General features: G+C 40.2%; 1 protein-coding gene across 1 annotated transcript in view; it reads left to right on the top strand.

Annotated features, from left to right (window-relative positions):
- The window catches only part of UNC5D (unc-5 netrin receptor D), a 236,217-nt gene extending 225,132 nt beyond the window's left edge, over window positions 1-11,085 (top strand). Inside the window, exon 17 of the mRNA XM_077760653.1 lies at window positions 9,148-11,085. Coding sequence (XP_077616779.1) covers window positions 9,148-9,352 — 205 coding nt within the window. The 3' untranslated portion in view covers window positions 9,353-11,085. The remainder of the gene's footprint in view (window positions 1-9,147) is intronic.
- Window positions 11,086-11,553: the final 468 nt, after the last annotated feature.

Genomic DNA, 11,553 nt, shown 5'->3' with positions numbered 1-11,553 from the left:
CGGAATATAAAGCAAAAGGCTTAGCAATCGCTAAGAATGGGAGAAATGTCAGTGGTGTATGCTTTGAGGCGGCAACACAGGTGGCCTTGCGACTTGCCTGGCATAAGGATCACCCTAAATAAGCTACACAGCCGAGCAAAGAATGTCAGAGATAAAAGTTGCAATTACAGATTCTGTGAGCAAACTTTGACTATTACTCAGAGTCCATACTTGCTGCATTTCAAAGCTGAGATGGCACATTTGTTCTCTACGTTCAGCTGCAGTAACCCTGCACTCAGTGCTCTTAGCCCCCTGGGATCGGTAGGTGGGTTGTGTGGAGAAATAAAGAATTGGTCACGTGAACAGAAATAGATGGTGGGCAGAATCACTGAGGACTGAACAGATTAGTATCAGAAACTAACTGCTTCAGCCAGAAGTATCCTCCTATATTTAAACTTTGATAGTGCTTTGTATATCATGACACTTTAAAAAAATTTTTTTAATGTTCATTATTAGACATAGAGCACACGTGAGCATGCTGAGTGGGGGAGGGGCAGAGAGAGAAGGAGACAGAGAATCAGAAGCAGGCTCTACACTGTCAGTGCAAAGCCCAATGAGGGGCTCAGACCCACCAACCATGGCATCATGACCTGAACCGAAATCAGATACTCAACCGACTGAGCCGCCCCTGTCACAACCCCCCCCTTTTTTTTTTAGTTACAGTTAAACCCACCAAGGATGTACTGTCTACTTAGGAGGAATTCTTCCTTGAATGAATGACATGAACGTCTTCATTGGATACTAACTATACTTAACCTCCAAAACTTTCTTCCTAACAAATAGACATGATAGGAAGAAGAATTGATCTCAAAAGAAAACAGTTTACACAGTTGACATTGAGGATTCCTGCCTTTTCCCTCAGCTCTTCCGCAATACCTGAAATTCTTCCATTAAATCATTGGTCTTTAAGGCCTCATGATTTTCATATTCCAGAAACTCTTGTGAAAACAGAGCCAGCTTGACCGTGTTGCTATGGGAACAGATGCTGGATAAAGTGCAGGAGACACGAGAGTATGAGCAGAGGGGATGCAGGCAAGATGGAAGAAAGGATGCCAAGATGGAGAGAAGCACATAATTACATCTTATTAATGATTTTCCATAATAGTACACAATTGAGTCTTGAACAACACAGTTGAACCCTTGAACTGCACAGGTCTGCTTATATATGATTTTTTTTTTTCAGTAAATACAGTCTAGTGCTGTAAATGTATTTTCTCTTCCTTAGAATTTTCTTAATAACATTTTTTTCTCTAGCTTATTTCATTATAAGAATAGTCTATAACACATATTAACATATAAAGTATGTGTTAACTGACTGTTTATGTCAGTAAGGCTTCTTGTCCACAGTAGGCTATTAGTAGTTGAGTTTTAGGGGAGTCAGAAGTTAAACTGGATTTTCAACTGTGGGGTGGGAGGCACCTAACTCCTCATGTTGTTCAAGGACCAACTAAAACATATTTCTTATTGTTCAGAGGTTAAAATAGTTCACTTGGAATGTTAACGTTCATGGGTAATGGTGTAGCAATGGTGAGCAAATGAAATTTCTCAAACCTCATGGCTGATAAGCCATACTATATAACTAGTTTTTCCACCAGAACATCTAATGAGAAACAGGATCTTCTCATATTGAGGTCATCTCCTTTTATTCCTATGTCCACCCTCTTAATTGGATGCACAGGAACAGTGAAATGGCCAGAGGGCAGTGGAAAAGGACAGAGGAAGGTCGCAAGGCAGCTTACTGATCTAACTCAGAATAACTGTTGAGAATTCACTAGAAGTAGAGCGATTGCAGTACCAGCTCCCTCTTGGGGTGAGGGAAGAAGAGGAGAACAAAATCCACAGGCAGGCCACTGAGGATGACCACGTAGTGACCACTGAGACTAGATGTTCCCATTCCTGTGGTTTGGGATTTACCTTGATGAAACCAAACTCAGCTTTCTTGGTTCTGCGGGCTAGAGGCTAGAAAACACACCTTCGCCTTCTCGTAATAAAAAAAAAAATGATGTGAGTGGCACCTGGGTAGCTCAGTCAGTTAATTAAGCACCCACCTCTTGATATCCACTCATAGTCGTGAGATCGAGCCCAGCATTGGGTTCTGCACTGAGCATGGAGACTGCTTAAATTCTGTCTCCCTCTCCCTCTGCCCCTCCCCTGCATGCACATTCTCTCTCTCTCTCTCTCTCAAAAAAAAAATAAATAAAATAAAATAAAAACAAATGATGGGCAACTGTCATTTCCAAAAAATGACCTGTAGGACTCTTCCAAGGCAAGTTAATACATAGGGGAATAGCATTACACAGGTCCTTAGAGGCAAAATATGGTGGGCCCAAATCAGATTTTTCGGTTTCTGGCCCGGGACACTTATTCAGGGTCTGAAATGTGAAGAGCCCTTACAGTGAAGCCAGAAGGACCCAACACAGCAAAGTGGTAGATGTTTGGGCTTCATTCCACTGAGATCAATGACTCATGAAGCTGCCCACTAATGTGAAGCTGAAACAGTCTGGGACCAGTATAGCCATGAACAAGCTGTATATGGTTTATAGGTGACAGGTGTTCATCCTAAAGGTGATATGGAAAAGAAGATTCTTATGTTCCTCAGAGAGAACCAAAGCCCTGCTCCCTCTAGCCCCAGGAGTTGGTGCTAAGAGCACTGCATTCCTTCTAGGCAAAGGGTGAGTTTGGGCTGGCTTCTGAAGGAACAGGCTCTCCTCCTTTAGGCTAGTAGAGTTTTCAGAAAAGATGGGCATGCCAAGGCCCCTTTTAGCCTAATTAGTCCACTTCATAAGAGTGGTCTCAAACAGTACTGAAAAAGTGGCAACATCAGTATGCCGGAAGAGGATGTTTTCATCATTTGCGAAAATTAAATTATAGGAAGAATTTTAACCCAGTTCATTAGAGCATCCTTTAAGGGATTAACTGTTTCTTTTCAATGATTTGTGAGGCTTCATTGAAACAGGTATTGAGTATTACAAGAGAGAAGCGCAAATATTTTACTCTTCCCTCATCCAGCATTAGTGCAGTGGTCTTGTCTCTTGAAACAAATGGTGGTCATTCTCCTTCACCCTCAGGATGAGCAAAATGGCTCAGGGTTATCAAGTGGGGAAAATCAGTTTAAATGAGACCTATTTTTCCTTGATATATCCCAATTTAAAGAAAACTAGAAATTTGATTTGGTAGGTTTCATTGCCTTTCAGTTCCAAACATGACACATTGTCATAGACAATTTAATCCTGTCAGGAATGAAACTGGAGAATCAAAACCAGGGTCTACAACTGGCCTGGTTCTCCTTCGGCAGCTCATAGGTAGCCCTGAGAGCTCCAGGCTGTTAAATGTTTGGCCAAGAAGGAAAAACACTCGCCATTTCCCTTCAAGAACCAGGTCACCCAACAGGCAGAAGGAAAACTCAAGAAGAATTTCAGAATTCATCATCAAATTAATGGACCTAAAAGAATTGATGCACCAGTCTTAGGACAAGACAGAGTGGAACTCAGCATGTTGGGTTTTTTGTTTTCCTTTTTTTTTTTTGAGAGAGAGATAGAGACAACATGAGCAGGGGAGGGTCAGAGAGAGAGGGAGACACAGAATCTGAAGCAAGCTCCAGGCTCCGAGCTAGCCGTCAGCACAGAGCCTGACGCGGGGCTCGAACCCACAAACCATGAGATCGTGACCCAAGCTGCAGTTGGATGCTCAAACAACTGAGCCACCCAAGTGGCCCTCTTTTTTTTATTATTTATTTCCTGTATCCTATCCTCATAGGTTCCTCTTGGCATCTTCCCTTCATTTCAAGGCACAGGGGGCAATAAGACAGGGATTGCATCATGGCGTACATCTTTTACTTATTCTCTAGAAAAGGAAACACTCACTTTCTTTATCCTGAAGGCTGCTTTGCTGTGTGTGGAGCACCCACTGAGGTTGAAGTTGGGGGATGAGAGCCTGATGGATGAGACAAACTCTTGTGTGGTGCCCAATTACTGCTGTTCAGTGTGAATGGCTTTGCTATTTGCATTGGAAGAGCCATATGGAGGGTTGGTTTTGGTCACATAAGAGGCTTTCATTAAATGAGACAATTAGGATGATAACATGGTTATTAATATTTTTTCATTAGGACTGTGTTTCAATTCCCTATTTGGCACTAGCAATAGGATTATGTGCTGTTCCTGTAATGATGGTTCCCTATTTATTATAGGCAGCTCAACTTATTTTTACACTACAAGTCCATTTAGAAAGAAGATAAATTTTTAAAGGATTTTTTTTAAGTTTATGTATTTCTTTTGAGAGAGAGAGAGAGAGAGTGAGCAGGGGAAAGAGGGTGTGGGAAAAAGGGAGAGAGAGAGAATCCCAGGCAGACTCCACACCAGTCAATATGGAGTCCAACGTGGGACCCGAACACATTAACCCTGAGATCATGACCTGAGCCAAAACCAAGTACTGAGTGTTTAACCGACTGAGCCACCCAGGCACCCCCAATATTTTAAAATATGCTTTTTAAAAGCTAAAAACTGTAAGTTGACTTAGATGTAAATGGCAAGTTTGTAGACTATAAACATGTTTGGTGCCCTCTTGTTACAGGTGCATTTGCCCCCTTCTGCTTAAAGGTTTTGGGTGAAATCCTAAGCTCTCAGTGCATTTACAGCATGTTCCTGGTATGAGGTGTCTTCTGTGCTAAAGACTTTAAGCGGCAGTAGCTCTAATGTGGTCCCCAACTATATTTCAGTAAGAAATCCAGTCACAAGAAGAGCTCACAGCTTGCAGATAGATAGGTAGATCAGCCCCATGGTAGCACCATTCAGAGAGACTAAAAGTTTGTTATCTGTAATTCAGAATGAAAGGGCCACACTCAGTCTGACAGAACACTGAGCCAGGCCAACTCCAGTGTGAGTACAGTTTGCCCTTGTTAGTGCTTCAGTGCATTTCCCCAGGGCTAAGATTGAGCCTCAGATCCTCACCTCCCTCTATTACTGTTATCTCTTTGCTAACTGATTGAAGATTTAGAGGTTACTATTCCCAAAGACATTTGCATTTGAATGCTGCTTTCAAGTACTAAAAAAAGGTGGTATCTCTAAATTCACACCAAATGAATGCCTACCCACTTTTCCTTTTCCTAAAACTAGCCTGTTATAATAGTATATAAAGATATTGGAGGGCAGAATTTTAGCAAGGTCGCTTAATTCTCCCCCAAAAGAAAAAAAACAGAAGGCACAAGTCACCATTTCCAGAAATCCTCAAATTTAACCTAATTTCCATTATTAATTTAACACGGTTATTAGTTTGAAGATGTGTTTTGAAAATGGGATTCTGTGTAAAAATTCGGTTTTTGACCATATACATCAATATGGGTCAGCCTGTGTCTAGCTAGTGAAGTTGCTAAGATAGATTCATGCTCCCAATTCTGTCCTGGCTTCCACATAAAGCATGGGGTTCCAACTGAGGATAAGGGATGGGACCAGGAAAGTCTCAGAAAGATGAAATTAGTCATGGTAACAAAATAACCTCCCCTTGCCCACCCAGGAACTCAGGTAAATAGTAGGCATATAAGCTCAACAAAACAAAATTAAATTTCATAAACCATTACTGCTCAATCAGCTTACATGGATAAACTTGTCTGGCTGTCGCAACATGGGTTTTTTATAGCTTCTCTCTACTCTTTCAGTGGGAGTTACAACAGAAAAGATAAAGTGATTAAATCTACAAGGCTTAGGACAAATGAATTGACCTGAAGACATAGAAAGATCCTGAAGTAAACTCCTAAAATTTAGAGAGTAATCTTGCCTGCATTATATGCAGGCATCTCTAGGATGCCACACACACACAAACACACACAAAATCTTACTTTTTTTTCAAAATTACCTCAGTCTATCAAAATTGGAAAAGGCCACAACAAAAGATCACCCAAAATTCAGAGCATAAAAAAGTAACAATTTGAAGCATCTGAGACCAGCCCAATAAACATTCATGTCTTTAAACATTTTTCAAAGAGAAAGAAAGAACATTGAGTTTTATTTTGAGGCATTCACCTAAATTCAGGACTGCCACTTTACTACTTTTGCTAAATGCTCTGGTTTCAAAACACTCAGAAAATTGCATAAGCCCAGCTGTTGCTATGAATTCTGTTCTCTAGTGTTAATATTATTTCCTGAATTGTGTGCATATTTACCCGCTGGTGTCTAAATGTACCACCATTATGAAGAGAAATGGGTCACACAGACTGGGATCAGAATAATTGCACAAGGGCAGTATGGAAACAACCCAGTAGATGGATGGTATACCAACTTTCAAAATAAAACAAAAATCAGTACATTTGCATATATATAAATAGTTAAAATAACCCACCTATGTTTGAGGAATAGCCTACTGCACTGGGACTTCAAGGTCTTTTATATACTAATGATCCTGGTGTAGACAGGTAATTTAATAGGAGGTCTGTTTATCACAAAGCTATCTGAATCATTTTTAATAAGACTGATATGATCCTTTATGTATCTATTAAAATTTAGTGGGATTTGAGATGTGTGTGTGTTAGGATGAAGGTGCTTGTGTAGAGAATAAATCTGAGCCATTCTTTGGAGAGCATATTTCAATTGTTATAATATGTTCAGAGACCTGTGCCAAGTGAGAGTTGTATTTCTGCCTCTTTTGATCACTTAGCTTCCTGTAGCCCCGGGTGCCTGTCCTACAAATCAGGACATGTACAGGGCTTTTGAGAACCAAATGGCTGGCAGGAGTCATTCTCCAGCTCTGCCCCTCTTCATCTAGGCAGGTAGAGCACCTCCCCACTCCCACCCCCACCACGGATTCATGGAAATTTTTAATATTGTGCTAGGGCAAAGATTCATCTGACCTCCAAAACACATTCTGTATACCTCTCCCAAAATCTCATTATTGCATTTTTATAGCCAGGTCTTCCTGTCAGGTCTTAAAATGTCAAAAATCCCTGAACATTTACTGAGACTGGAGCTCTTAAAGTCCTTGAGGCAGGATGTGTGACTTGTGGTTTCAATGACTTTGGCACTTTGGTGTGAGGTTCACTCACACCTAGTCTCAGTTTGCCTCCTTCTCAGCTAGTCCTTCAGTTCGTGTTCTGCCTGAATGTTGGGAGGGGCCTACCAATTTACTTACAGACCTGAGATATAGCAGCTTTCTCTGCAAACACGGCCCCTGACCAGGTAGGAGGGACACTATTCAAAACAAAGCTCTTAAATAAGAGGAACTGGGATCACTTCAACTATTTGCCATTTCCAGCACTGCAGAAATAAATAACTATATTTGAAGAAGAAACCAGAGAGAATAGTATTAAGCTAGCCTTCTCTAGCTTAAAGCCTTCTCCCTTTTTCAATTAAGGATTCAGATATAGTAGAAAGTATATATAGAACCTTGATATTTATGCCACGTGGCAACCAACTAGCTTTAAGCAGTCCCTTAAGACCTCTGAATAAATTCACTCAAAATTACCGGATGTGTGTGTGGTGCTTGTAAATGGTAATGTGCCCTTAAAAGCTGGTCTTCTCTTCCAAGTGCTCTTAGCTGCAGGAGTCCACTTTCTGATTATATGCTGAATGTGGGGATGGAAAATAGTGCTATCCTCAAAATAGGCGATTCGTGGTTGACTCTCAAAAATCTTTTCAACTTATCAGAATGTCTCCAGAAGTGACATTTCTACCTGTGCTGTAAAAGTGCCCACAAAAATCTGTGACCTTTAATCTTTTGTGTTGTCTTAGTCTTCATCATAGCAAAGTCATTGTCCAAAAGGTTACCATTTGTTTTCATTGAAGATCTCGTGTCACCTGACAAAAGTTCATAGCAATCAATTACTCAGACAATGGATATTGAATAAACACCTGTCATAGTATTAGGACAAGGATTGTTGCAGAATCAGAAGATTATCAGCTATGATCCTCTTTCTTTAAGTATCTGTAATCATGCTGGGTAGGTGAAACTCAAGTGAAATGTATAAGCACTTTGTTCATATGAAAATTGAGGCACGATGATAGAATTCAGAGAAGAAATAATGCATTTTGAGCAAAGAGTAGAGGAGGATTGAACCAAGCATTGCAGGGGTGTAGGATTTTGATAAAAAGAGTAAAGAGAGGAAGTGGATATTCAAATGGAGAGAATCAATTGAGTCAAAGCAAGAAGCAAAGTGTTACCTAAGCCAGCATTAATGGCTCAGAGGGCAAAGGAAGCATGAATTAAAAATATATATTGCCATGTCTAGGTGGGGCCAGTTAGAGGAAGGCATCGAAAACAAGGAGTAATACCTGATAATTGGAAAAAAATGGAATGCAGGCTATAAACTTTACAGACATAAAGATCTACAAGGATTTTGCTGTGATTCAGGCAAAAAATGATAGAGCATCATTTAAATGTATGTAGCATGAATGTAGAAGAAAGGTGAGCTGATGCATTATGTGAAAAAGAAAGCAACTTAAAGAGAAAAGTAAAAAATAAATGTCCTAATGTGAGAGATTAGAAGTACATCTGTAATTACTAAATTACTTGTTATAGCTTAAAAGGGGACCAATTTGGAGCCATGGAAAGATACCAATTTCTGATGCATTGAGTTCGAAGAGGTGGAGAGATATCTAATCCGAGCAATCCCAAGGCCATTTGGATATCTGTAACTAGCTCATGTTTACCTGTAAGATTGAGTGGACAGTGTCTCAATTGGCACCTCCAGAGTTGATAACTATTCCACTTAGTATATGAGCTCACTTTGGAAGGGAAGAAAAAAAATCAAAGGTAAAACTTTGACAGTCCTCTATTTACCAAAGGAGAGATAAAAGAGGTCAAATATTTTGAAAAAATAGGAACGAGTTATGTCATCGCATAAGTTCATGAAAGAGAGCTTTTCAAGGAGGTGGTAGAGAAGGAAACCTACACATACATAACTCCAGGAAGGTGAGGACCTGGAGAACAACAAGGTCATTGGCCACATTCCACAGTAGAGCTTTCAGGTTCAGTGCCTCCAGACCTGCCAGAGTGGGACCCCCTGCTCCTGTTGCAGTAATATCCATTGCAATTCATTTTTAATCCCCTTATAGTGATTTTTCTTTGTTCCTTTATTTCTATTTTCATTTTTGTTATTCTTTTTGTTTCTTCAAATCTGTCTAGGAATTTATCTTATTTTGCTACACAAAGTAGTCCATCTGCTGTCATTTTGAACCTGTGGGAAGCCCGTCATCAGCACGATGGTGATCTTGACTCCCTGGCCTGTGCCCTTGAAGAGATTGGGCGGACACACACGAGACTCTCAAACATTACAGAATCCCAACTCGATGAAGCCGACTTCAACTACAGCAGGCAAAATGGACTCTAGTCCACTATCGCTCAGACAGTGACGGCCAGCTTCGGGACATTTGCTTTAAATGGGAAAGAGGCAGCTTTCTGCCCAGTGGCATTTGGGGAATTCAGCCTTCATTTACAATCAGTGAGAATCCCTGGTTGAAGAAACTGCATTTTATATAGGTGTAATATGCTAATAGGGAAAAGTACAAGCTCTCTTAAATATAAGAGGGCTCTACTGTCTCATCTGAATCCACACTCGGGTTAACACTTTATGAACTTTCTCAGATTTGGAGTGGTGAGGATGAAAGTGAGGGCACAGCCAGAGAAAAGTAACTGTGGAAAAAGATGAGCTACAATACAGCTGGGAAGGCAGAGATTGAATAGTGCATGTTTTGAAACAGGTTTTAATGATGTGCCCCAAAGGGTCAGCTGATTCTGGTACCAGATTGTCAGGGTTTTCTACCAACTGACATCTGTGATGTCAGCAATCATTGTAAAGCTGGCTGTTAGAAGTGAAACGGGGTTGCCAACCCATTTATTTGTATGACTTCAATAATGTCGAGGAGGGCATTTAGAATTTAAAATCTGAGTACATCACACCAGCACCAATTCCCCATTTATCCTAGCCACTTAATGGAAACAAGACCAGAAGGTAAGCTAAACCACAAACTAGTTCTTGCCATGACCACCTTCATTTTCTCCCAGAGACAAATCTACCCACATTCTTCTTTCCCCTTCCTTACCAATTACATAGGAGCCGTTTCAAAGAGCATAATTAAACTTATCAATATGGAAATTTGTGTCTTCTAACTCAACAAAGCAGAACCACCTCTATTCCCAGATAAGCCACTCAAATTGCAAAGTGCTATTAGAACACGGCTTATTATGTGGATTTGGAAGGGAGGTCAAATCAAGCCCAAGGAAATACATGACCTTCAGATGCCACAGGCCTTAGAGAAGCTGTCATTCTAGGATGGAGAATGGAAGTGTTGACCCAGTGGCCCAATATTGTTCTAAGGGGCTGAAGGGTTCTGCTATACATTTCAATCCAGGTTCTTGAAACTTTCTAGTCTTTTGGTCTATGTTATCACAACACCTCTCCATAGGGCTATAGGGCATCCTCCTTTGGCCTCTCGGAAAATTAGCAGATAGTCTTTGGTCTAAATGATATGAGTCAGTAGACCTGAGGAATATGTCAACCATAGTGTCCCAGAAACCACATGCATCATACAGGAAGCTTTCAAGCTCTGAATCCTCCGCCTCACCAAGTATGCTTTTACTACAACACCATTAACATAGGACTATTGCTTTAGGATTCTTTTTTAAAAACAGAAGCAATGATATTGTGGAAAACTGAAGTCCACAGATAATTCGTGACCCCTACCTTAACATTTTACTCCATCTTTTATACTATTAAATCATTTTGACAAGATGTCCTGGTAGACTAAAGATGAACGGAGCTATTTCTGCACATCTTCTGGTAGATGTTTTAATTAGCTGTCCGCAATCAGGACAAGCAAGGTCAAGGACCTAGATCAACCACAGGGCTGGTCAGCTACTTAGAGGTTAGCTTCACTAGAATAAAATATAGTCAGGGAATTGGGGAGTACTTGGCAGTGGGATATGGTCAATTTTTTTTAACATTTTTATAAGTCCCGCATAAAAAGAAAAATGTTGTAAATCTCCACCAAAGTGAAAAAGAACTAGAGATAGGTAGAATTTGTTATACCATGGGTAAGACATTAAAGACTCTTAAATGTGTTAGCCATTTTCTCAGACTAATGTGTGGTATATATGGTCCTCTGTATTGGATGAAAGGCTTTGCTACATGAAATCCAAAAGCATCTTGCTTTTATCAGGAACCAAAGGCATCTTATATAGAACAAGCAAATCCTCTTAGAACTGCTGAGCATATTTTCAAAATGCCATCTCTAGATAAGAAAAACACTCTTTTGCTAATGTCTTCTCCCTGTTTATTCCTTCTGGAAAGCAATAGAGGGAAGGCATGAGAATGTAAATCATCTGACACCCTTGCTATCATTTCTGAAAAAGCAACAAGTTGAAGTAGATGGTCCATCACCAAAAATGAACTAGAGCATTGATTAGCATGGTAGTATACAGAAAGGTTCTGCACTGTTGGATAATAACTTATAGAAAACATTATAGAGAACTTTTGTTAGCTTCTGTCTTGGAGATATTAATAGGGATGGTTTTAAAACCATCCTTCCTTTT

This window comes from Crocuta crocuta, unplaced genomic scaffold (genome assembly GCF_008692635.1).
Source record: "Crocuta crocuta isolate KB4526 unplaced genomic scaffold, BGI_CrCroc_1.0 scaffold546, whole genome shotgun sequence".
NCBI classification, from domain to species: domain Eukaryota; kingdom Metazoa; phylum Chordata; class Mammalia; order Carnivora; family Hyaenidae; genus Crocuta; species Crocuta crocuta.
The sequence above is the reverse complement of the archived record's forward strand: the minus strand, read 5'-3'. Positions and strand labels throughout refer to the sequence as shown.